Genomic DNA, 27,166 nt, shown 5'->3' on the forward strand with positions numbered 1-27,166 from the left:
TCTGTGTAAAAACAGTTAATAATACCATAATGCCATGTGAATCCAGGTCCCAGTGTATATCAGCGCCGTTTCAGCGTTCTAAGCACTCAATTGCGCATGCCCGAAGAGAGAACAAGCAGGGACGACAGGTGACGTCAAAAACATAAAAAAAATTCTCCAGATTAATGGCGGCACTTCAGGACATAGACTGGTACAACTAGCATCAAAATGCTAAATAGGAGTGCTTAAAATTTACTTTGTATAATTATACTGAAAAATGTATTACCATAGGTAACAAGTATAAACAACTAAAACAACGCTTATACCTTCTGTATAAAGGGAAATAAATGTCAACAAAAGAGCATTAAAAAATACAAATCTGAGTATTCAGCTTTATATACCTTGATAAAAATATGTAAAAATGTAAAAAATAAAATCACCAAAAATACAAAATGAAAGGCAGGTGGCCAAAGAAATCAAATCAAATTATTTAAGTAAATAAATGCAAAAAAACCAAACAAAAAACAAGGTCAGAACATGTAGAACCCTAAATAGTAGTAATTGGGAGTTGGTAATTGGGTATCAAGGGAAAGCAGAGAAACTAAATGAGTTCTTTAGTTATATATACTGAATACAATAGAAGAAACAACAGCTGACGTAGGCGGAGCCAGGGCTGTTAATACATCAATTGGATATAGTGTTTTTGGACTTTGGCATTTGACACTGTCCCTCATAAACACCCAATGGGTAAATTAAGTTTTTAATTGGATTAAAAATTGGCTAATGGACCGTATCCAGAGATACCTACAATGATTCCTACTCTGAAATTCAATTGGTTTTTATTTTTCCAAAGTACAATACAAAAGTATACAACATCCCAATGATACAGTCTCACAGTATTGTATACAGAACACAGATGATTCCTGCTCTGAATGGTCCCCGGTTATAAGTGGAGTACCCCAGGTATCAGTGTTGGGGGCCATTATTATTTATTAACGATACAGAAGATGGGATTAATAGTACTGTTTCTATTTTTGATCATATCAGGTGTAGATTTGTATTTATGTCGCATGGATAGCCAAAGATGTGGAACATTTATTAAGAGGTGTACGTACACCTCTTAATAAATTTGGCGCATTTCCTGCTGATGTAAATTATAAATGGCATTTAAAGTGCCTATCTTAATATATTTTCAATGTGGATAAATGTTAAGTTTGCATGCACCATATGTCCTAGGGGGAATTAAACTGGGAGAGTCACTTGTAGAGTAGGATCTGGGTGTAATATATTTGGATGGGTATTACCCTCGTACAATTTATATATAATATGTTAGAGTAATTCACACTAGGTGTACACCACCAATTGTCGATACATGAACAAAGGAACGGGGAGAAAGTGTTGGTGAGGGGGACAGTCGTCTGTAAATTTGAATAATCTAATTTCTGGCCAAGGGACTATTACAGTTTCTCCCCAATTATACAAGGTGGAGGCCAGACACATACATCTTTAGAATCGGAGCATTACAATCTAGACATAATTTGTCATAGTGTGCCAATTCAGGGGATTTTGGCGCATCGTAATTTACATCTAGCATTGTTTTTAATAACAATTTAATAATAAAGTATTTTTTACATTGATTAAACACACTACTTTTCCTACTCCCCCCGTTCCTAGGATCTGGGTGTAGTTGTAGATCATAGACTAAAACATAGCATGCAATGTCAATCAGCTGCTTCTAAGGCCAGCAGAATACAGTCGTGTAATAAAAGAGGCATGAACTTGTGGAACAGGGATATAATATTACTACAAAGCATTAGTGCGGCCTCATCTAGAATATGCAGTTCAGTTCTGAAGTCCAGTTTATAGAAAGGATGTCCTGGAGTTGGAAAAAATTAAAACGGAACTAATAAGGGGCATGGAGAATCTTGGTTCTCAGGAAAGAATAAAATAATTACATTTATTTAGTCTTAAAAAGAGATGACTAAGGGGGATATGATTAACTTGTTTAAGTATAAAATATTGTGAAAAGCTGTTCCATGTAAAATCCCCCCAAAAGACAAGGGGTACACTGCCTCCATCTTGAGAAGAAAAAAAGGTTAATTCTCAAGAGGTGACAAGTTTTCTTTACCATAAGAACTGTGAATCTGTGGAATAACCTTTCTGAAGAGCTGGTCACAGCAGGACTAGTTTAAAATAATTTCTTAGAACAAAATCATATCAGCGCCTTTGTCAATGTAGAGGATTTTTGTTTGACTGTTGATCCAAACTGATCGCCATAATGGGCAAAAATAATGAACTTTTTATGGGCAAAGAACACAGAGCACTTTTTTATTTGCTGGTGAGGGGATTGATGCTACAAAGTGACACTTTCTGAGCCTCCACATGTTCCTGGCCTGTGTTGGGTAACATGATTTTTTTAAATGAATCTACTACCTGTCTGTTTGCATGGTATATCACGGACCGAACACGGCCATGTAAATCCGGCCTTAGTCCTTTTCTTTATCTTTTGGGGCATGTATACATCTATTGGATTACCCACATATTCACACAGTAGGAAATGACACATAAATTTACAGGTAAATCAATACATGTCTTCCAACAAAATAATATATTTATAATTCAAATATTGTAACATTTTAACAAAGTAACCCTCACTGAACAACATGGACTGCCTATTTCTCTAAATGCAAACAAAGGATGGTGGTATAAAGTGAGGTTGTGTTATTGAGTTGGAGCAGACTAACCTGGTGTGCTATAGGATACCCCGTTCTTCACCCTTAAGCCCCATAAGAAGGTATGGACTTTGCCGGTATGATTACTGACCCCAGGATACTCCACAATAGACAGTCGGTTCTTCAGATGGTGGGTATAGGCAATATCGCAGTCAAACTAGTATAGGTCAGTAACGTGGGCAATGACAGGTTTAGAAAACAGTATCAGGAGGCAAGGTCAGGGTCAGGCCAGAGGTCAGTAGATGGATTATCCGATAAAGCGAAGAACAGACAAGAAATCCCAGGGAAAATGCCAGGAAACTCACACCCAGAGTATAGAAATAAGCAAAGTATTCCAGGAGCTCCAGCCTCTGACGTCATCTCCTCCAGACTCTAACGTTATCACCTGCGGCCGGGTCGTTCAGACAGCAGAGTAGAAAGCTGAAGCATTGTCCTACCAATAGGACACCACAGCAGGGCCGATGAGCTCCACGTCAGGCCACCGGCAACCTGCGATGAGTGTGGTGCAATTTTTGGCATGCCCATCGCTGGGCAGATGAAATTTCCACAGGGGGTTGAGCTGGGTTACGATCCCCTACACTACATGGAGGGTCTCTGATGATATTATATGGGACTCAGTGGTTGACACTTAATAGTACCAGTACTTTCAGTACTATCGAGGCTCTGTGCCTTGCAATATGGGCTTGTGGCTGGCAATGGGGAATCTGTGGCTGGAAATATGAGGGCTCTGTAGCTGCCAAAGGAGGGTCTGTAGTTGGCAATGAAAGCTTTGTGACTGGCAATTGGGTCTCTGTGGCAGGCATTATATGGTGGATCAGGTGCTGGCACTATATGATGGAGGTTCTAAGGCTGATACTGTATGAGGGCTCTATGGCTGGCCTTGTTATAAGGGAGGTATTGCTGACTATATAATGGGCGCTCTAAGACCCAAAATTTGGCAATCTTTTCTGTATTACTTCTGTTAATTATTCAATTAATGATCTTTAAAGGAATGAATTATCAGTGATGTTGAAATATACAGTAATATTTTTATTGGAATCACTCTCTTTATAAGTAGAGTAATCAAAAATTAACAGGGTTTTGGGAAATGTCATATTTCTTGATGTCACCCTCAAGTCAGTCAACCAAATGTAGCAACTGTTTATGGCAGTATGAATTCTGTCTACAGATCGTTCGCACTGGGTGTCTGACTAGATTATCTCAGAAAACCATGTTTCACTCCACCCCACTACGAATGAGTTTGTCTGCACAAAAGTAATTTAACAACAAGAAGGAACATTCTCTTATTATTTAACAAACTCCATGTACATATGCACTTACTTTGAATTAACCAGTTAATTGCAAGCTTTATAGTTTAGATTAATGTGGTCAATAAAAATATAGGGATCGCCTTATCCCCCACACCCATAAACTAGAATTAACAAGCTTAACCATGGACTATGTTTTACACTATTAATTTATTGTATTTGGTATTATTTATGGAAACGTGTAGTGAAACTTGTTTAAACATTTTTATTTCTTTTATGATGCATGCTCTTTTTGAAGTTTATGAAGGACAAATATATGGTGATGTAAACCCATAAAATGATTTTAATTGCCTATTTTCTTTTTGTTTATAATATTCTTGGAAGAGAGGCGCCACATTTACAATAATTGTCTATTGCTTGGCAGTAACATCTTTAACGAATGTTATCATAAGATGATATGATACACATGTATCGTATATACAGCATGGAACCACTTCCAAAAGTCTTTTGGTCAAGAGCATAGAGCTTTTGGGATGTAGTAAAATGTTAAAAGACACAATGACGCTTTGTTGGTTTTAAATCAACAATTGGTTGAGAACCTTTATTAAGACTTTTACTAATAATAAATGTACAATAGAAGCTTGTGTGGGCATACCAGAGTTTCTAGATAGTGGTGAATGGTGTTTGTTGCACTACCAAAGTGTACCTGGTGACAGGTTTGCAGAAACCTGGCGGCAAATTATTCATTTATTTCTATATTTATATTTAAGAAATTCCTATATTTCAATATTTATTTTATCAGCCAACTTTATAAAGGCAATTTTTTTTCCCTTATACTCCCAACCATCGGCCAGAATAAAATCTTTAATCATATATAATGGAACTAGAAAAAGGTGTCCACTTTCTCCTTTGCTATTTATATTGGTAATGGAAACTCTGCTGCAAAAATGTTGGCAATCTCCAGGTCTTCAGGAATTATCAGTGGGCAATGTGACACACACTACGGCTGCTTTTGCAGATGATTTTTGCATTTTAATAACTCTTCCCGGTTATCCTTGAAACTTTTGAGTTATTTGGACAGATTTCAAATTTTAAAGTGAATTATAGTAAATCAGAAGCTCTTAACATCTAAACTCGCATAAATAATCTTTAGAAGAATAAACGAGATTACCCTTTTCCTTGGCCGAACACAACCATAACATTTATGGGTATCTCTCTCCCAGCTAAGCTGGTACTATTTTTTAAACTTATGACCCTCTCCTCAAAAAAGTATGTAGCCAATAAGCCAACTTTAACATTCCATGTTTACTGGTTAGAATTTTTTTTTTGTTTTATATGTACTACCGAAGATTTTATATACTTTGCAAACGGTACCTATTGCCATTCCCAAGTGTTACTTCTATAAGTTTAAACAATTTTTTTTTTGTCCCAAATCCTATGAAATCATAAAAAAAAAACTGAAAATATCTCATTCATATTTGGTACAAAAGAAAAATCTTGGTGGTTTTGCATTGCTGGACATATACCTATTACAATTTAGCAAGATGCCCCACTCTGACTGACGCATCTAATGACTTCCCATAGGTGCACATTGAATGATCTTTACTTAATATTACCTTTGGATGCCTCCCTCCACAGAAGAGGCCACAACTCACAAGCCTAATTACATGCACTACTTTGGTACTCATGTTAGACATTCCCATTCAAGTCAATGTGTCTGTTAAAAAAAAAAATGGACACCACACTGACGCTATCTGAGTGTGGTCCGTTTTTCCCTGAAAGGTTGCTAGGAGATACTGAAAAAAAGTTTTTTTGATGGACGTGAAAAACTGATGATTACTAATGCTACACGGACGTTAAAAACTGATACACGGAACACACTGGCACAGTACTAATTCAAGTCTGATGAAACACAGACGAGTTTTCAACATTTGTCTGAATATACCCTAAAGATATTTGGAAAACCCCTTCTTCAAATGAAGCTCCCCAGCAAACAACTGATCCAATCCGAGCAGCTGCTACAGGGGAAATGTAGTGGTCGAGTCCGCTATGCGAGGATTCCCCTCTATGATGTACATATGTCTTAATAAGGTATATGAAAAGGGTTTGTCCTATTTTAAGTTTGTGTTACTTATTTATTTTTTTACCAAATATTAGCACAGAATATTGTACATCAACGTAACAGGATTATTTCATTTTTGTATTTAAAATCAGGTCATGGATACTGTATTTGGTAGTTTGTTTGTTTTTTGCCATACATTGCATTGAATTATGTTACACCTTCAACCTGTTTCATGCCATAGAGAAACGGAGCAAAGGTTAGTTATAACATACAGTTACAGACATATAATAAGGAAGCACACTACATCTTAGAACTACTCTATGGCAGCACGTCTAGAGATACAATTTTCTTGATTTCCATATACAGTGCCTTGTGAAAGATTTCACCTTCTTGGTGTTTCTCCTGTTTTGCTGCATTACAACATTGGAATTAAAATGGATTTTAAATTTGATTTTATGTAATGGACCTGACAAAATAGTCCAAATTGTTACAGTGGAATGGAAAAAATGCCATGTTTAAAAAAGAAGAAAAAACAACAACTGAAAACTATTGTGAGTGCATATGTATCCCCTCTGATATTAAACCCCTAAATAAACCAATTAACTTTGGAAATGACATAATTAGTTGAATAAGATGCCACTGTATGTAATCAAAGTGTCCAATGATCTGTCACATGATGTCAGTATAAATGCACCTGTTCTGAAAGGCCCCCGAGTCTGCAACATCACCAAGCAAGCAACATGAAGACCGAGGAGCTTTCCAAACAGGTGAGACAAAGTTGTGGAGAAGTATAGATCAGGTTTGGGTTATAAAAAAATACTCCAAACTTTGAACATTCCACAGAGCACCATGAAATCCATTATAACAAAATGGAAGGGATGTGGACAACTACAAACCTGACAACAAAAGTTTATAGATTCAACAATGACTCCAACAATAATACTGAAGGAGCTCCAAAGATCTACAGCGGAGATGGAAGTATCTGTCCATAGAACCACTATAAGTCGTACACTCCACAGAGTGAAGATTAATAGAAAAGGGCCATAAAAAAAGCCATTGCTTAAAGAAAAACATAGGAAAACATGTTTTAAGTTCGCCTAACAGCATGTGGCAGATTCCACAAACACATAGAAGAAGATTCTGATTAGACTAATACGTAACTTTTTGGTCATCATGGGAAACGCTAAGTGTGACGCAAGGCCAACAATTCCGATCACCCCAAAAACACCATTTCCACAGTGAAGCGTGGTGGAGGTAGCATCATGTTGTGGGGATGCTTTTCATCAGCTGGCACTAGAAAACTGATCAGGATTGAAGGAAAGATGGATGGCAGTAAATACAGAGCAATTCTTAAGGAAAAACCTGTTTCAGTCTGTCAGAGATTTGCAATTGGACAGAGATTCACCTTCCAGCAAAACAATGACCTTAAACATACTGATAAAGCTACACAGGGGTGGTTTATGGGGAAACATTCAAGTGTCATGGAGTGGCCGAGTCAAAGCCCACACCTCAATCCAATTGGGAATCTGTGACATGACTTGAAGACCGCTGGAACCAACGGAACCCATCTAACTTGAAGGAGTTGGAGCCGTTTTACCTGGAAGAAAGGGCAAAAATCCCAATGTCTAGATGTGCTAATCTAATAGAGACATAAACCAAGAGACTTACATCTGTAATTGCAGAAAAAGATGGCTCCACAAAGTATTGACTTTCAGGGGGCGAATACTAAGGCACATTAAAGTTTTTTTGTCTTATTACAGTCACAATAAAAAATATTTTGCATCTTCAAAATGGTAGGAAAATTATGTAAATCAAATGTTACAAACCCCCCAAAAATCCATTTAAATTTAAAGTTGTAATGCAACAAAAAAGGCAAAAACACAGAGGGAGGTAAATACTATATCACTGTATGTAAGTTGAAAACAGTTGTGATTATCAATGTCTTGAGACCTTGAGAAGGCAAATTCCTGCACTGTATCTGATGTATCTTCCTCACTTTGAAGAATGCAAATCACCAGAAAGTGAACAAGCAGGGAATACTGTGCAATTTGGCTCAGTGAATACTTCTCTGGATAAGAATGAATTTATAATATATAATGCAACTGTAAGAACCATGCAAGAAAAATAAATCAAAGTTTATACAAACTTACTTAATTTTACATGTAGATTTTATCCAAGTGTAAACGGTAAAACAGTGTTCAATGGTGAACCTACGCTTTAACTGCCCAATATATTAAACAGTTTAATCTCATAAGCACAAACAGGATAGTGGGCGAAGGTTAAGATAACATGGGTGTAGAGAAACATATCGTGGGAATTTAGGTGTATTCCTGTGAATTAATTTCCTGATATAAAGCAGATACTGAATCAGTTCTGGAAAACTTTATTTTTTGAAGACCAGAACATATCATGGAATTTAAGTTCATCAATCATAGCAGTAGGTTGGCAAACATAGCAAATTAGATGGCAACTGAAATAACAGCATTTACCTTATTTTTCAGTAGCTGGAAAACTACAAATATTTAGGGCAACTTTTAAGAAAATTTAGTCTGGAAAACTTGATAACTGTTATCACAAGGCCATGGCCAGAAATGATTTATTTAGAATATTTAATTTTAGTTAGTTGTTTCTGGAATTTGTATGTCCCCCAAAAAATTACAGAGGAAGACCTATTTTTTTTTTATAATTTACTCTTTGTCATGGAGGTTATCAATGCTGAAGACCCTTCTTGTGCAGTCCTTATCTCCCCCTAACCTTTAAATTGTGTATTAGAAATATAGCCTGCCAGATAAATTACATCTTGCATAAAATACATTTGGACAATTGGCTTGTTTACCATAAAAATCAACACCTTTGCCCCTTTGTTCTGGAATAATGAACATGTTATTCTTTGCTTTTCAGCTTATTTTCAGTTAATAATTTTTACCATTTATTTAGAGATGTTTGCTGGTACCACAGATGTTAAAATGAACTAGTGAGAGTGTGTCCCCACTTTCTGGAGTCTGACTATACATAAAATTATAAACTTGACTTATGTTGCACTGATTTTAGGCTATATCTGTCTTTTTCTCCATTCATATCCATAGCTCCATTAAAAATTCTGCTTGTTGGATAAAGACAGTCATTTATCTGCAGCTCTTAAGCTGGCCGAACATATAAGATAGGACAAAAACGTATTCCTAATTGTCCATTTAATTAAACATTTACCACTCCAGATGTCAGTGCTTCAGAGTCCAATGGTGATGTTCTTTACGTCTATGCAGCTGTTAGGCATGTGTCACGGTCTCAGTTTAACATATACATCAAATGGAGTGTCAAAGTGGCCTCACTTGTGATGACCTCAAGTTTGATCATGGAAACCCAGTTCATGAAGGTCTTAAGAAACAGTTCTTGTTACTTTCAAAGTCCAGAACGGTTTTGTTTAAGTCACTTTGCATGAAATGTCCTTATCTGCTCCTTTAAAGAGGTGTCCAAAAAGTAGTAGTATTTGTCTTCTATCAACCTAAGGGTATGTGCACACACACTAATTACGTCCGTAATTGACGGACGTATTTCGGCCGCAAGTAGTGGACCGAACACAGTGCAGGGAGCCGGGCTCCTAGCATCATACTTATGTACGATGCTAGGAGTCCCTGCCTCTCCGTGGAACTACTGTCCCGTACTGAAAACATGATTACAGTACGGGACAGTTGTCTTGCAGCGAGGCAGGGACTCCTAGCATCGTACATAAGTATGATGCTAGGAGTCCGGCTCCCTGCACTGTGTTCGGTCCGGGACTTGCGGCCGAAATACGTCCGTCAATTACGGACGTACTTAGTGTGTGTGCACATACCCTCAAGGTGATGTTACGCGGCCCGACGTTGGCCGTGTAAACGAGCACCAATCAATGAGACAATTGATCGGCACTCGTTTGGTCCTGTCACAAGCAGCTAGTATGGAGATGAGCATTCGTTACTCCGATCGCTCGTCCCCATACATTTCTATCATGTCGGCAGCACATCTCCATGTTTACACAGGGAGTGGCAATAATAATGATAATAGTTTAGGCATTTAAAACGATGGAATCAGCCGATGAACGTTGATCGTTGCTCTGTTTACACAGGGCAATTATCGGGAACGAGCATTCTGTGAATGATCGTTTGCCCGATAATTGGCCGGTGTAAAAGGGCCTTAACAATTGAGTGCCTAGTATATGTCCTTCAAACAAATGGTCCTTGTAAATTGGTAGATTAATTAACTTGATAAGAGACATGATAATGTTTGTATTCGTTTTTAGGTATAAGGAAAGATCGCAGAGGAGGACGCATGATGAAACATAAACGTCAGAAGGATGAGCAGGAGCAGAAGGGTGATGTGAATACATCTGAAATAAGGACTGCATCCATTTGGGTGAACCCCACTGTTAAAAGCATGAAATTGAGCCCAGTATTGTCGTTGACAGCTGAACAGCTGATCAGTGCCTTAATGGAAGCTGAGCCCCCCATTGTTTATTCTGAACATGACTCTACCAAACCTCTCAGTGAAGCCTCCATGATGACACTGCTCACAAACCTTGCAGATAAGGAGCTTGTGCACATGATCAACTGGGCCAAAAGAGTGCCAGGTAGGTTTATAGACCACCACTAAAACTCAGCTTGCTTTTATGTAACCTGTCTTCTACTTTTCAGTGTGGTGAGATTTAAAGAAGCAAGAAACGTATTTTATAGAAAACTCTATTCTATAATCATTTGCTGATATATATATATATATATATATATAAAACAAACCTAAAAGGAGATGTCTGAGATTTTTAAAAATGGAAGTAACTGCAGTAAATGTCATAAAATTAAAAAGAAAAGTTACTCTACCTGTTAAATCCCCCGCTGCTCAAGCACTGATTCTCGTCCTCCAGAAAGATGACGTCATGTACATCATTCACATGACTGCTGCAGCCAATCACTGGCCTCAGCGGTCACGTGCCATACATGCAAGCTGAGGCAAATGATTGGCTGCAACGGTCGTGTGAAATATGTAGGTGACGTCATCGCCGCAGAACTGGCAGGGACCGCCGGAGCATCAGCACTGAAGTTGCGTGCGATTTAATAGGTGTGGAACTTTTTTAAAACATTTTTATTACTATTTACTGCATTCACTTTAATTTTTAAAAATCTCAGTCAACCCAGGTAGCATTTTTTTTTTTTTTTCTTGTCTCAAAATTAGATGCTGGAAGTGTTAATAAGTTGTGTGTCTCTGTAGCTTTAAAGTGCCACTCTCATGAAAGTTGTCGCTGCATCTCCCGTAGTCGGAAGTCACAGTCGAGGAGTTGGCTGTGAGAGATACAGTCAGAAGAGGTGGTCTGTTTGTCCATGGCCGACTTCACATTTCAGCAGGAGATGAAGCTACAAATATCAAGAGAGTGACACTTTAATGATGTGTGACTGTCGTGCAACAACATTCGTCATGTAGTTCTAGCTATAGGGGTGCAGAGAAAGCATTTCTCAAGTGCATGGTAGCTTAGTGCACTACTGCATATGGTATTTCGGGGCCTTATTACAGATTTTGCATTGGGACCCAGGAGCTTCAAATTACACCTCAGCCTGAGGAGGAAAATACGATCAGAAATGTCCCAATTTTAAGTTTTCATTGAAGAAAAACTTTTGACATTTTTTGCAGTTCATCTCTATTTACAACTATGTTGTCATTCACTGACAGCAAAAAAGTATCTTGAAAATTGTGATGAATTAAAACAGAATCTCTATTAGATAATTGTATAACTATTTATTTTGCAATGATTAAAGGGGTTTCCCAGAATTTTTTATTTTTATCTAGCCATCTTATTCATGAAGAATGAGACAGCCTTCCAATTATATATTTCAAAAATATGCCCTTCCACCCTCCAGCAGTGTGTTATTAAAATATGCCCTTCCACCCTCCAGCGCTGTATTATTATTATACTGTGGGGGGGGCACTAAAGGGGCATTATACTGTGTGGGGGCGCTATAGAGGCATTATACTGTGGGGGCATTATACTTTTTATATGGGGCATTTTTTTTTATGATGGGGTGGGGCGCTGAAAGATAATTTTGCACAGGGCGCCATCAATCCTAAGGCCTGCCCTGCTCGCAGGTCCCTTCACAGAAGTGACAGAAGACTGAATAGACATCGCCTCCAGCCGTACCAGGACGTTTATCCAAACCTGCAGCGGCTAGAGACTATGTCCGTTCAGTCTTCCGTCGCTCCAGTGATGGATCTGCTGGAGAAAGTCACGTCACAGCGTTATCTGTACTGTGGATCAAGCTGGGCTGGAATGAAGAGAAGTGTATGACGCTAATTGGTGAGCGTCATACACTTTTCTTTACAACGCCCACTTGGTGAATAGAAAAAAAGGCCATTTGGGCATTTAAATTTTTTTTAAATATATATCGAAAAATGTACATAACTTGGTCAATAATAAACATTTTTTTTTAAAAAACAGTAGTTATCTACGTACATTAATGCGCCTATTAGATTAGATAGGAGGTAGGGAAGCTATAAACTGGTGACAGAGCCTCCTTAATGCGTGGTTACATTTAGCTTATTCATGAACAGATTTAATGGTCTGTTTTACATCATGGCTGCACTTAGAGCTCCCTCGATCATATAGATTGAAAATGTTTCTTATGTGTAGGAGTTTTGTTTTGTACTGTGAAACGTTTTCTTCAATGTTTAAAATAATTGTCACTGTAATTAGATGTCACAGTGATTTCGTACATTTCATAAGAGGCCACCCTAATAGGCTCCCATACAAACACACAGGACTCTAATTTTGCACAGACCTCATTGCCCAGTACAGAGCCAACTCCAACACAGAATATATTCCGACTGCTATAATTCCTTCAACAGATATATACTGTACATCAAGCCTTCCATTTCTGCAATACTACTCTGCTAGATCTAGGACTATGTAATGCATTGATGTATACAGGCCATTTGGTTAGGGTGTCCCTCATGGGAGAGATGGGGATAAAGTGTGGAGCATGTACCGTGGCATACACATTTTCTGTCTTTTAGCCACACCCCCTGGATACCCCCAGATATATTGTAACAGAATAAGTGTAATGCAGAGATGAGCTTATAACATAGATAAGGAACCAGATCTAAGCCTAGACCATAGTAACAAAACCAATCTGCATGCTGCATAGATATGGTATAAGAACCAAGTCTGTAGAAACTAGCAATTGTCACAAGACAAAACCATTCCTCAGTAGCAGCAATAAATTTATATATATATATATATATATATATATATATATATATATATATATATATATATATATACAGTGGAGGAAATAAGTATTTGATCCCTTGCTGATTTTGTAAGTTTGCCCACTGTCAAAGTCATGAACAGTCTAGAATTTTTAGGCTAGGTTAATTTTACCAGTGAGAGATAGATTATATATAAAAAAAAAAAGAAAATCACATTGTCAAAATTATATGTATTTATTTGCATTGTGCACAGAGAAATAAGTATTTGATCCCCTACCAACCATTAAGAGTTCAGCCTCCTCCAGACCAGTTACACCCTCCAAATCAACTTGGTGCCTGCATTAAAGACAGCTGTCTTACATGGTCACCTGTATAAAAGACTCGTGTCCACAGACTCAATTAATCAGTCTGACTCTAACCTCTACAACATGGGCAAGACCAAAGAGCTTTCTAAGGATGTCAGGGACAAGATCATAGACCTGCACAAGGCTGGAATGGGCTACAAAATCATAAGTAAGACGCTGGGTGAGAAGGAGACAACTGTTGGTGCAATAGTAAGAAAATGGAAGACATACAAAATGACTGTCAATCGACATCGATCTGGGGCTCCATGCAAAATCTCACCTCGTGGGGTATCCTTGATCCTGAGGAAGGTGAGAGCTCAGCCGAAAACTACACGGGGGGAACTTGTTAATGATCTCAAGGCAGCTGGGACCACAGTCACCAACAAAACCATTGGTAACACATTACGCCGTAATGGATTAAAATCCTGCAGTGCTCGCAAGGTCCCCCTGCTCAAGAAGGCACATGTACAGGCCCGTCTGAAGTTTGCAAATGAACATCTGGATGATTCTGAGAGTGATTGGGAGAAGGTGCTGTGGTCAGATGAGACTAAAATTGAGCTCTTTGGCATTAACTCAACTCGCCGTGTTTGGAGGAAGAGAAATGCTGCCTATGACCCAAAGAACACCGTCCCCACTGTCAAGCATGGAGGTGGAAACATTATGTTTTGGGGGTGTTTGTCTGCTAAGGGCACAGGACTACTTCACCGCATCAATGGGAGAATGGATGGAGCCATGTACCGTCAAATCCTGAGTGACAACCTCCTTCCCTCCACCAGGACATTAAAAATGGCTCGTGCTTGGGTCTTCCAGCACGACAATGACCCGAAACATACAGCCAAGGCAACAAAGGAGTGGCTCAAAAAGAAGCACATTAAGGTCATGGAGTGGCCTAGCCAGTCTCCAGACCTTAATCCCATCGAAAACTTATGGAGGGAGCTGAGGATCCGAGTTGCCAAGCGACAGCCTCGAAATCTTAATGATTTACAGATGATCTGCAAAGAGGAGTGGGCCAAAATTCCATCTAACATGTGTGCAAACCTCATCATCAACTACAAAAAACGTCTGACTGCTGTGCTTGCCAACAGGGGTTTTGCCACCAAGTATTAAGTCTTGGTTGCCAAAGGGATCAAATACTTATTTCTCTGTGCACAATGCAAATAAATATATATAATTTTGACAATGTGATTATTATTATTTTTTTTTTATATAATCTATCTCTCACTGGTAAAATTAACCTAGCCTAAAAATTCTAGACTGTTCATGTCTTTGACAGTGGGCAAACTTACAAAATCAGCAAGGGATCAAATACTTATTTCCTTCACTGTATATGTGTGTGTATGTGTCTGTGTGTGTGTGTGTGTGTGTGTGTGTGTGTGTGTGTGTGTGTGTGTGTGTGTGTGTGTGTGTGTGTGTGTGTGTGTGTGTGTGTATATATATATATGGGAATTCAAAGAATAGGCAGCACTCCACATCATAGTATCAAAGAAGTGAAAAATCTTTTATTCACCCATATGGTAAATTGCAACGTTTGCACACACAAAACCTTTGCAAAGGTGACTTTCTTCATTTGTTGGTGCGGCTCTTCTTTGTATTTCCTATATATATATATATATATATATGCATTAGCCAACAACCTGTGCACACACCTATGATGTAATTCTGAGGTATGGTATCTATAAATATAGCAAGCAACAAATTGTGATGAGACATCTGCTTAATACCAGCAACACATCCACATTTCGGTATGTGGAGGAGCCATGTTATATTTTGATGGTGCCACTTTCTGTGATCTATGTGACATTATAGTGTAAAACTTGCCCATAAAATGTTGTACAGAGCAAAGTCCACTGTGTTTATATAGATAGATAGATAGATAGATAGATAGATAGATAGATAGATAGATAGATAGATAGATAGATAGATAGATAGATAGATAGATAGATAGATAGATAGATAGATAGATAGATATATTATACAATTACATTTAAATGACCTTGTAGAATGATATAAATCAGTCATATGTACCCATTTATTGCTCTATGATTCAGAGCAGGTAGTCACGGCATGAAGCCGCTCCTGGACAACTCAATGCCACCATGAATGTCATAGTTGTCTAATTCTATATATTCGTTCCTTTTAGTGTTACATATCTCCTGGCACTGAGTTTCCATGGTCCTCATTATTTGAGAAGTAGTTAAATCGCCAACAGTCTCCTTGCTAAGATCTTGTTAATCAGAACCTGTTATTAATTTAAAGGCTCCCTATAAATGAAAGTATCTTTATGTTTTCCTATCAAAGCTCTTTCAGAGGGCCAGCTTCTCTCAATGAATAACCACAAAAAGTGTCAATAAAGGTGGCACATAAAGTGACTACTAAGAAATAAGTATCTTCCTGTGTCATGGCTCAAGGAAGTGTGTCATACTGTATGATCCCTATTTTCGATGATGAAAATGGGCAGGGGCATAAATTATAAGTGTTCTTGCAAGGAATCTCCTAAGCACTTTAAATTGTAATTTATTGAGTAAAATTGCACCTTAAAAATTGAGCACCCTAACTGGCCTGTCCTGATGACCGATCCCATTTACCTGGTACATGAATATAATTTGGCATAATATCACTCATAGTCTCCCATTTAAATACCTTATTAAGGCTTTCCAGGCTGTTTTTCTCACACAGCCACCAATGTGCTCTTGGCTAGTCTTCTCTATAGAAAATTGGTATCATTAAATTCAGGGTCTCTGTTATGCCCGCGGTCGCTGACCGCCGACACGTACCAATTACTAACAGCCCCGGCCACAGGACTGTATCTTCATGTCGGTTTCTCCCTCCTCAGAGACATCGACACACACGGGTGCAGTGCTTTCCTGTGTCCTGTCGGGTGCGCACACGCGCTCACTCCCGCACTTAAAGGGCCAGCACGCGCACCTATCTAAAGTTTCCCAATCAACCCAGTAACACTCTCTTCCTCTCCTTGACTGAGCGTTGTTTGTATTCCTGCGTTCATCTATGCAAATGGTCCCTTAGTTGTATCCTGCTCCCAGTGTTCCTGTATCCTGCTTTCCATGACCTGTATCCTGTTGCTGTGTTTATTCCTGAGCCTAAGCCTGTTGTTAGAGTTGTGTGTGCCTCATCTGCCATGTCTGGTGTCATGTGTCACGTCTGGTATCATCTGCCACGTCCAGTGTCATCTGCCACGCCAATCATCATCTGTGCCACGTGTCTGCTACTATGAGTATTTGCCAGATCATCTCCCCTGGTACTCTTATCCGAGAGACTATTGTTGACTTTTGTTTAGCCGAGTGCTTCTTCTCTAGAGCGGAGCGGACTAGTGGGTCCACATGCCCCACATCCGTGCCAGTCTCCATTGGATGTGGCATCAGCCACAGTTTTATGAAAGTGCTTGAACCTGGTTTTCATCCATCTCTGCTATGTATAAAAAAAAAAAATAAGGCTGGAAACATAAGATTCCCATTTTAATGATTTTTGAAGAAACAGTGATAATGTTTAATTAATGGTTCAACTTTCCATTCCATTACCTTGTGAGATGATCATAGACGTGTAATATGGCAGGCTGACAGGCATGAAATCAACCATGAATATATCTTTTATATTTAATTCCAAATTATTTATATTTTTTGCAAGGAGGGATAATAATGAAGTTTGAAATGAAAGCCATCTGATCATTTAAACCGTCTGCAGGTGTCTTTAGCAGAAATTCATTTTATTTTCTAATAGCTGCAAGCAATGACCAGACCTTGAACTTCTTGAGCTAAGCTCCGATCTTTGGGTAGAGTACAATATGTTCTGAAAAGTTTCTATTTGTAGACATGATGCTGTGTTAGTCTTCAAGTTCGTTTTTCTAGTTTAATTTCCTGGTATGTTAGAATACAAGCCTCTGTTCTGATTGAGCAAATTTGTTCAAATTACTTTGCGATACATTCTCCTATGCTTAGTAAACCACATACCGCACAATTTAAAAACATGATATATTTTTTTCTATCATTTCTGACATTTGTGCAGTTTAGCCACAGTTTTCCACTCATCAACAGTCTACAATGACAGGAATTAGAGAGTACAACATTTACCAAACTCATTTAATATAAACTATTAGAATTTGTGTTTTTGTTTAGCCGTCAAGTTTGTTTAAAATATTATAAATTACTATATATTTACATTTTGTTTTCTTTCGCAAAGATTTTAGCATTTTTCCTGTTAGGACATGTTACGTTCACATAGCGGGGGTCTTCCACTCTACTCTTAGTACCGACCTGCCTTGAGATAATGCAGGGAACACAAAAATTTACAGATACCCAACTGATGGTGGGGCTCACAGGAGTGGGACCCCCACGATCAGCTTACTTCTAGGCGCTCCACCATCTAAAATTCAATGTCCAAATTAGGTAACATTTTTTATTTTATTTAAAAAGAACAGAGGTTTACTGGATCCTATAATACATACACTACATGGAATGAGCACTACAGTTAATGTTGAGATGTTCTCATTTATACAGACTCAAATTTTACAGGGAGTTCAGTGCTCAGTAGAGAGATACTCCATAAGTGCTGCCACCTCTCCATCTCCATCTCCTATCTTGGGATTATTTGTTCTGAGAGCAGGACTACGTATGTACAGGCTTGCAGTCTCCAAATGTAAACAAAAGTATTCACATGCACCATTCACTGACAGCAAGACAGCAATATCTTGGAAACTGTGAGGAATTGAATCACAAAGTATTTTAGAAAGATGTCAAGCTTTTTATTTATACAATGATTAAGCTTTATTCAAATAAAATGGACAAGCCCTTTAGACAGAGCTGTGCTGGATAGCAGAGGTAGCCTTGGGTGACGAAGATGGGGTTCCTAGTCATAGTGTCATTGCTAACTTGCTGCCCACTCATCCTTGATTTATAGGGTAAGCTTCAAATATCCTTTAGATGATTTTCAGACAGGTTTATTAGCCACTGTCATGGCACTTGTGGCCATGGAGTGTCATTGGAGAATTTTTGGGTACTCATTCCTGGTAGAGGTATTTTCTGGTCTGAATTTTCTCATGTGAAAGGTCATTTACAGTCTCCTTGTTTATTGAGGCACCTATATATTAGTCTCTTGCGCCATCAGGCTTTAGAGAGAGAAAATAGCCAGGCAATATATAGTTTTCAGAACCCTCTCTGTAGTTATTTAACCCCTTTATCCAGGGGCGTAACTAGGAAAGACTGGGCCCAAAGCAAACTCTTGACTGGGGCCCCCCAGGTGACACACACAGCCCTCCTTATAGATAGTGCTCCCAGTAGATTGTGCCATACAGCCCCCCTGTAGACAGTGCTATACAGCCCCGCCTGTAGATAGTGCCCCCAACCTATGTGTAGACATTCTTTACTTAACCCTTTCCCATCCCTTGGTTGAACTTGATGGACATGTGTCTTTTTTCAACCGTACAAACTATGTAACTATGTAACTATGTAACCTCCCCCTTGTAGATAGTGCCATACAGGCCCTTGTCGATATCGCCATAAAGCCCCCTGTATATAGCGCCATACAGCTTCCCCGTATATAGTGCCACACAGCCCCCCTCCCTTGTATATAGTGTCACACAGCCCCCTCCCTTATATATACTGCCACACAGCTCAGGTCAGTACATATATACAATACCAGTACCAAGATCAATACATAAATACAGCCCCAGAATCAAGCTCAGTACATATATACATCCCCAGAACTAAGCTCAGTACATATATACAGCACCAGAACAAAGCTCAGTACATAAATACAGCCCCAGAACCAAGCTCAGTACATATATACAGTACAAGAATCTAGCTCATACATATATACAGCACCAGAACAAAGCTCAGTACTTAAATACAGCATCAGAACCAAGATCAGTACATATATACCGCCCCAGAACCAAGCTCAGTACATATATACACCAGAACAAATACAGCTCAATTTAGTGCAACCCCTGCCGTATAGGTTTGTACGGCATAAAACTACAGTTCCCAGCATGGCCCGAACAATGGTAAGGATATGCTGGAGAGATGCTGTTTCACAAAAAAATAATCCTACCACCCCTCATCTCGCTGCAGATCTGACTGTTTAGAGGTAGAATAAAAATTTACATTAAGTGACTCACCGGGGACGACTCAGATTCTAGTTCTTTTTCTCTTTTCTTCTCCCTCCGGTCCAGACCTCTATAATGGATTTCTCCCAGCCACGACCCATTTCTGCAGTTTTCCGTTCAGATGTCTTCAGCTTCTCACTTTTAAAACATTTCTGCACATATAAACGAAGATAAAATTCTCAACACCTCTAAATATAATAGCGCCGTACACTGCACCTCTAAATATAATAGCACCATACACTATGTCCCTGATTATAATAGTACCATACACTGTGTCCAACACACACTGTGCCCCCTGTAGATAGTACCCCCATAGAAGCCCCTGTAGATAGTGCCCCACATACAGCCCTCTGTAGATAGTGCCCATATATGGACTCCAGAGCTGCAAGGCAATAGTGCTAACCACTGAGCCACCGTGCTGCCCTACATATAGCTTTTCCTATAGATAGTGCTCTACATATAGCCCACCTCTGTAGATAGTGCCTCACATATAGCCCACCCCTGTAGACAGTGCCCTATATATAGCCCCTGTAGATAGTGATCCACAGGAGACCCACGCCTGTATATAGTGTTCCACATATAGCCTATCCCTGTAGATAGTGCCCTACATATAGCTTCCCCTGTATATAGTGCTCCACATATAGCCCACCTCTGTAGATAGTGCCTCACATATAGTTCCCCATGTAAATAGTGTCCCACATATAGCCCACCCCTGTAGACAGTGCCTTACATATAGCCCCCCTGTAGATAGTGCCCCACAGGTAACCCACCCCTGTATATAGTGTCCCACATATAGCCAACCCCTATAGATAGTGCCCTACAAATAGCTCCCCCTATAGATAGTGCTCCACATATAGCGCCTTACATATAGCCCCCTGTAGATAGTGCCCCACAGGTAACTCACCCCTGTATATAGTGTCCCATATATAGCCCACCCCTGTAGATAGTGCCCTACATATAGCTTCCCCTGTATATAGTGCTCCACATCCCCACATATAGACCCCCCATGTAGATAGAGCCCCCACTTTAGATAATGGCACTCACAGTTTTAGTAGAAAAAAAACAACTTTACATACCCTCATCCCGCTCCCGCGCCGTCCGGTAGCAATACAGATCTCCTCTCTTCTGAGCAGTTCTGCTAGAGCTGAACGACACAAGCGGCGCGTCGTTGAAAGGCGCTGATTGGCCGGGCAGAATGACTTGACCCGTCAATCAGCGCTTTTCAACCACGGAAGCGGCACGATTACGTCATCGCGCCGCTAGCGTCATTGAAAGGTGCTGATTAGTGGGGCAAGTGATTTTGCCCCGCCAATCAGCGTCATTGTAAGATGCTGAGTGGTTGGGCACGGAACGTGCCCGGCCATTCAGCGCTAATGCATGTATTTGTACCTGCGTGCTATAGACGCCACCGGCCATGAGAGGGCCCATGCCGCCCGGCCCATAAATGTTAGAGGCTCGGCGGTGCGGGCCCCGTAGTAGCGTTGTTACAGCTGTAGCAGCCATAATGGCTGCTAGCGGCGCCACCGGGCATATGGGGGAGCGTGTCGATGGGTGGCACGGGCACCCTCATGCCACCGGCCCCCGTAACAGCCGCTACAGCTGCTACAGCAGTAGTTACGCCACTGCCTTCATCAACATGCACATAGGGTATGCAACCGCTTCCACATGTATATTTTGTGTTATAGTGGGCTTGCGGGCAGAGGAGATGTGCCCTTGAGCCCAGCTACAGTAGGGTGTCTGTAAGTGACACAGGACAGTGTCTGTACAATACTGCGCTATTGATTCCGTCAAAAGGATGGAATCCTTGCACAACTGAGACAAACGGAAACCATTGGGACCGGATCCGTCACCATTGAAATTACCTGTGGTTTCCGTTTGTGTCAGTCAGGGTCCCGTTTTGACGGAAAGCTCTGACGGAACGTCCGAACGGGACCCTGCCGCAGATGGGAACGAAGCCTAAAAGGGTTGTATTTGTTGTGATGTATATGAATGTGTAGAGTAAACACATCTCAGGTTTTTTATTTTAGGGTTATATTATGTTCCTCAGGTGGTTTATATCCCCAAAAAACATATTTTTGTAGTATCAACCTTAGGGCTCATGCACATGACAGTTGTTTTATTCTGTGTCCTATCCATTTTTTGTGGATAGCATATCGAACCATTCATTTCTATGGGACCATGCACAAATCCATTTTCTTTTTTGTCGATCCGTTTGTCCATTCTGCAAATTATGGAAGAGTTTCTATTCTAGTTTGTATTTGAGGTCCAAAACATCCATTCTAGTGTATGGGTCCACAAAAAAAACAGACAGCACACGAGAGCCACTTGGATCCGTGTTTTTGGGTTCGCATCTCCAAACAATATTAAGCCATAATGGCTGCTAGCGGCGCCACCGGGCATATGGGGGAGCGTGTCGATGGGTGGCACGGGCACCCTCATGCCACCGGCCCCCGTAACAGCCGCTACAGCTGCTACAGCAGTAGTTACGCCACTGCCGTCATCAACATGCACATAGGGTATGCAACCGCTTCCACATGTATATTTTGTGTTATAGTGGGCTTGCGGGCAGAGGAGATGTGCCCTTGAGCCCAGCTACAGTAGGGTGTCTGTAAGTGACACAGGACAGTGTCTGTACAATACTGCGCTATTGATTCCGTCAAAAGGATGGAATCCTTGCACAACTGACACAAACGGAAACCATTGGGACCGGATCCGTCACCATTGAAATTACCTGTGGTTTCCGTTTGTGTCAGTCAGGGTCCCGTTTTGACGGAAAGCTCTGACGGAACGTCCGAACGGGACCCTGCCGCAGATGGGAACGAAGCCTAAAAGGGTTGTATTTGTTGTGATGTATATGAATGTGTAGAGTAAACACATCTCAGGTTTTTTATTTTAGGGTTATATTATGCTCCTCAGGTGGTTTATATCCCAAAAAAAACATATTTTTGTAGTATCAACCTTAGGGCTCATGCACATGACAGTTGTTTTATTCTGTGTCCTATCCATTTTTTGTGGATAACATATCGAACCATTCATTTCTATGGGACCATGCACACATCCATTTTCTTTTTTGTCGATCCGTTTGTCCATTCTGCAAATTATAGAAGAGTTTCTATTCTAGTTTGTATTTGAGGTCCAAAACATCCATTCTAGTGTATGGGTCCACAAAAAAAACAGACAGCACACGAGAGCCACTTGGATCCGTGTTTTTGGGTTCGCATCTCCAAACAATATTAAGAATTTGACTTTGCTCCTATGGATCCTGGGTTGTTGTAACTTTTAGTAGTTCATTCCGTAAGTCCAGCCATGTGTTCTCCAGACTACCTGCCTTCAGTGTTTGGACAGGAAGAAGCTGCCTGGCAGCTAGTTCCAATCAGCCATATTAGTCCCGTGAGGCTGACTTCTCACCCAGTCTCCCAGAAAGTCCTCCCCTCTCTCAGATCACAGTGACCCCATCCATATCCTTCCCATCACTCTCATTGTACACACCCATATGCCTGTAGAGTGTCAAACGTGATCTTTATCAACAACCAAATGAGTATTTGTTCATCAGGGATATGACAAAGCCTTCACAGTGAGTTACAGTCTATAAGGTCACAAGTTTTAGGATTTGATGTTCAATAGGTATTACGGGACAAAATTGATAATTTCACCCTATATTTAATTTTAATAGAAATAATATATTGCAGGTAGCCTAAAATGACTCCATGAAAAGACGGTAAGACATTGCATTTTTAACAAGCAAATGCTGCAGTTTTAGGGTATATTCATGACCGATTTGTTGCAGACATTTCCATATATCTGAATAGGTTTGTAAAAGTCCATGCACATGTTGCAGAAATAACCCATTCCAATGTATTAAACGGATTTAACTCAGAGAGCTTTCTGTAGTATATCTGCCACGTGTTAACACAGCCTTAATTTATATCTGAGACATATACAATGATGAGTTTATAGTTGAGTATATTTGTCCAAATATCTAAATATTTCACATGAGATCAAGTATGTATCGTAAACGGATCAGAGATAAATGGAAATGCAATTACAGAAACGGATTGGATTAAACTAGTCCTTGAATAATATCTGCTGAGAGATTACAGCAGTCTGAGCCTGCAACCCTACATGTTGTTATAAATTAGCCCTGGCTGGAAAATGAGTGATTCAAAAGGCAGAGCGTCACGTAAAATATTTCATAACCCGGTTTACATTACTTTCATACAAAAGAAATCTAAAATAATAAAAATCAATAATTAATTCAATTAAATGTATTTCGCCTTTACTAGAATGAATGGTTGATATAATAATAATAATAATAATAATAATAATAATAATAATAATAATAGTAATAATAATAATAATAATGTGATTTTTTTTCTCCCCAGGTTTCGTAGACTTGACTCTCCATGACCAGGTTCATCTTTTGGAATGCGCTTGGCTTGAGATACTTATGGTTGGTTTAATCTGGCGCTCCGTGGAACATCCAGGCAAATTGTCATTTGCTCCAAATCTCCTACTAGACAGGTACATTGTTTATAACACAGTAGCAGCATGTAGGTTTAGTCCATCCTTAAAACCTAATATAGAGGTACTGTTATGGGATAGTAGGAAGTCTACAGTAAAGTAAATCCTAATTATTAGCAACAGGAGAAACTTTATTTTTTTCTTTGAATAATTGCTAATGAATTAAGAAATATATATATTGATGTGTATAAAGAATTAGCTGTCATGAAGAAAAACAATAATAGTTGCTTTGGTTATAGACACACATAATTGTTGATCAGTGTTTATCTGCAGTTAATTAAAGGGGTTCTGTACCTTAGAATATTTGTGGTATATCACTAGGATCCCCACCGGTCACCCACATTAGTCAAGAGAACGGCAGGATCCCTGTGATCGGCAGAGTGCCAACAGCTCTTCAGCTGCAGCTTAGCCCTATTATATACTACCATACCAAAGCGCCCAGAGGAGAGTAGTAAAGTGTCTGATAAAGTTACAAAGGGACCCCTTTGTTCTTTTGATCTGTACGGTATCAGTAGAAACAGTAGAAATCAGTTGAAACGTGCTGTAGAATAAGGAATCATTCTGTTCCATTTAGTAATTTAATAGACAAATCTGAGTTTGGAAGATGGTAAGAGAATGCTTCCGGTCTGAATGTTTACTGCCAACTGTAAATGTTTGAAGAGTACCAGTTCATGGTTTGGGCTTCTTAGTTCGAGTATAAAAAAAAATCTTAAATAGATTGCATGAGATTAGACCAGAGAGTCAGCATTTTCCAGAAACCGTCACCTTTTTTTTTTTTTCAAGGACTGCGTCTGGTTTTACAGCTCAACACCATTCTTCAAAGCACTAGTTCATGCTTTGTAAGGTGCCATTTACTGTAAGAGTTGTCTGAGAGTCTCCGAATGTAACCTAAGCAGGTTGGGTCACAGACTTTCTTGCTCCAATTTCTTTGCTGCCAGTTTTTTGTCATAAGCGAGGATTGACATCTACCAAATCCACATTTTCTGTTTTCTTAGAAAAGATGATGTCATAAGAGAGCAATAAAGAGGTAGCACGCTCTGACTTGCCATACTAGCAGAACCAGTACATTTTAAGGGTACCAGTGATTCTCCTAAAAATACTCACTGCTCTACTTAACCACTGTGCCCACCCCGGGATGACATTACCATTACCCAATCCTTCAAGCTGTTCCTATCAGTGTGTGAAGAGTGGGAGAAGAGGGTTGCATTGACAATCCAACACAATGGGCAGCACTTTGAACACATTTTATAAGTGGTCAGAAACTTGTAAATAACTCATGAAAGAATAAAGTAACGTTAAAACCAAGCACACCATTGTTTTTCTTGTGAAATTCTCGATAAGTTTGATGTGTCACATGACCCTTTCCCCATTGAAAAAACTAAAGTTGGATACAAAATGGCCAACTTCAAAATGTCCGCCATGGTCAACACCCAGCTTGAAAAGTTTCCCCCCTCCCATATACTAATGTGCCACAAACAGGAAGTTAATATCACCAACCATTCCCTTTTTATTTAGGTGTATCCATATAAATGGCCCACCCTGTATAATGCAAGAATGTTTTCCAGGGCATAAAACCATATAGACAGACCATACAACCTCTACAGTGCCCTTGGAGATGGGAGACACAGCCCTGGTTGGTCCATTCCCCTTTGCTACTTGTTGGTTATAAGCTGTGCATGACTCCCATCTCCAAAGGAACTGCATTGTTAGCAAACAAGGGGTGTGGCCAATTGGCATTTGTATCACTGAAAGATGGTAGAGGGGGAGACAAACACGAAACAACATTCTGTCCCGGGTAGCAAAACGTGGCACTATAATTGAGCTGTTTTGATATTTGCTATGGGGCGCCTTCTCTTTTTTATAAGCCACTGAATACTTCACCAATATATTGTTAATTTTAAGGATAGCCCGTAAATTGTAACAAACACTTACTTTTATACAGTACATTTTTCCTTTGTGGAATTGCCAGAAGAGTTAATGTGTTTGAATTTACATTGTAGTGTACATGGGGTAGGGAAAGTGCTTTTGCAGAGTAAAATAAACTTTGTAAACTGTTATAAAAACGTCATTTATGCTAGAATAACTGAGATCTATTATCCTGAAATCTACGTTTTATAACAGAAAGGTTGGTCACAGTAGGTGAGCTGTAACAATGAGCCTTGCAGTAAAAAAAAACATACCCCCTGCCTGAGCGGTCCTTATAAATGGTCAATTACTGGACTGGGAAAAGAATGTTTCTCACCTTCTAACATCAATTTCTAAGCAGAAAATTAAAAAATGGGTGTTGTGTTAATAAATCTTCAAGTTATCCATTCATGGTGAAGGAACATGGTGGACTGTTCTAATAAAATCCATGTAGAACAGCAGATACACAATATCTGTAACCTGTTTGTAACCCGTATGCCCATTAAGATTTAAACGGGTAGAAACAAGTAAAGACTATGTAAACCTTTGCGCACAATTTAAAATACAAAACAAAAAAAACGATGTATTAGAGGATATAAAACAACTTTTTAATTAAAAAATTTTTTTTTTTTAAATTCCTTTTTGAGATACAGCTTCTATGTATCCTAGAAGCTGTATTTTGCGCTCAAATACAAATACGTCAGGTAAGTTAATAACAGGTGAATCCTGTTTGTCAGATACATGCAGGACTTGCTGTTACCAAAGCTGCCAGTCCTTCTGACCTGACAGATTCGGGTTTGAGCACAAGATACAGCTTATATGTATCCAGAATACATAGAAGCTGTATCACAAAAAAGGAAAAAAAAAAAAGTTTCATAAAAAAACAATTAAAAAGTTGTTTTAAATCCTCCAATACGTTGTGGGAAAACACAGCTATCCACTGCTTTATTTTAAAATATAATCTGGATTCCATAATTCACACTAGTGGTTTTTATTTAGCTGTTTTAGTGTTTGTGGGGGTTTATTTTCATCTTCAA

The 27,166-nt window shown here is 39.4% G+C and overlaps 1 protein-coding gene across 1 annotated transcript in view; it reads left to right on the top strand.

The window, feature by feature from the left end:
* ESR1 (estrogen receptor 1) overlaps nt 1-27,166 on the top strand; it is a 159,306-nt gene that overhangs the window by 111,653 nt on the left and 20,487 nt on the right. The window contains exons 4-5 of the mRNA XM_075862873.1: nt 10,297-10,623; nt 24,086-24,224. Of these exons, the coding sequence (XP_075718988.1) occupies nt 10,297-10,623; nt 24,086-24,224 (466 nt within the window). The remainder of the gene's footprint in view (nt 1-10,296; nt 10,624-24,085; nt 24,225-27,166) is intronic.

Source organism: Rhinoderma darwinii, chromosome 4 (assembly GCF_050947455.1).
Source record: "Rhinoderma darwinii isolate aRhiDar2 chromosome 4, aRhiDar2.hap1, whole genome shotgun sequence".
Classification (NCBI taxonomy): domain Eukaryota; kingdom Metazoa; phylum Chordata; class Amphibia; order Anura; family Rhinodermatidae; genus Rhinoderma; species Rhinoderma darwinii.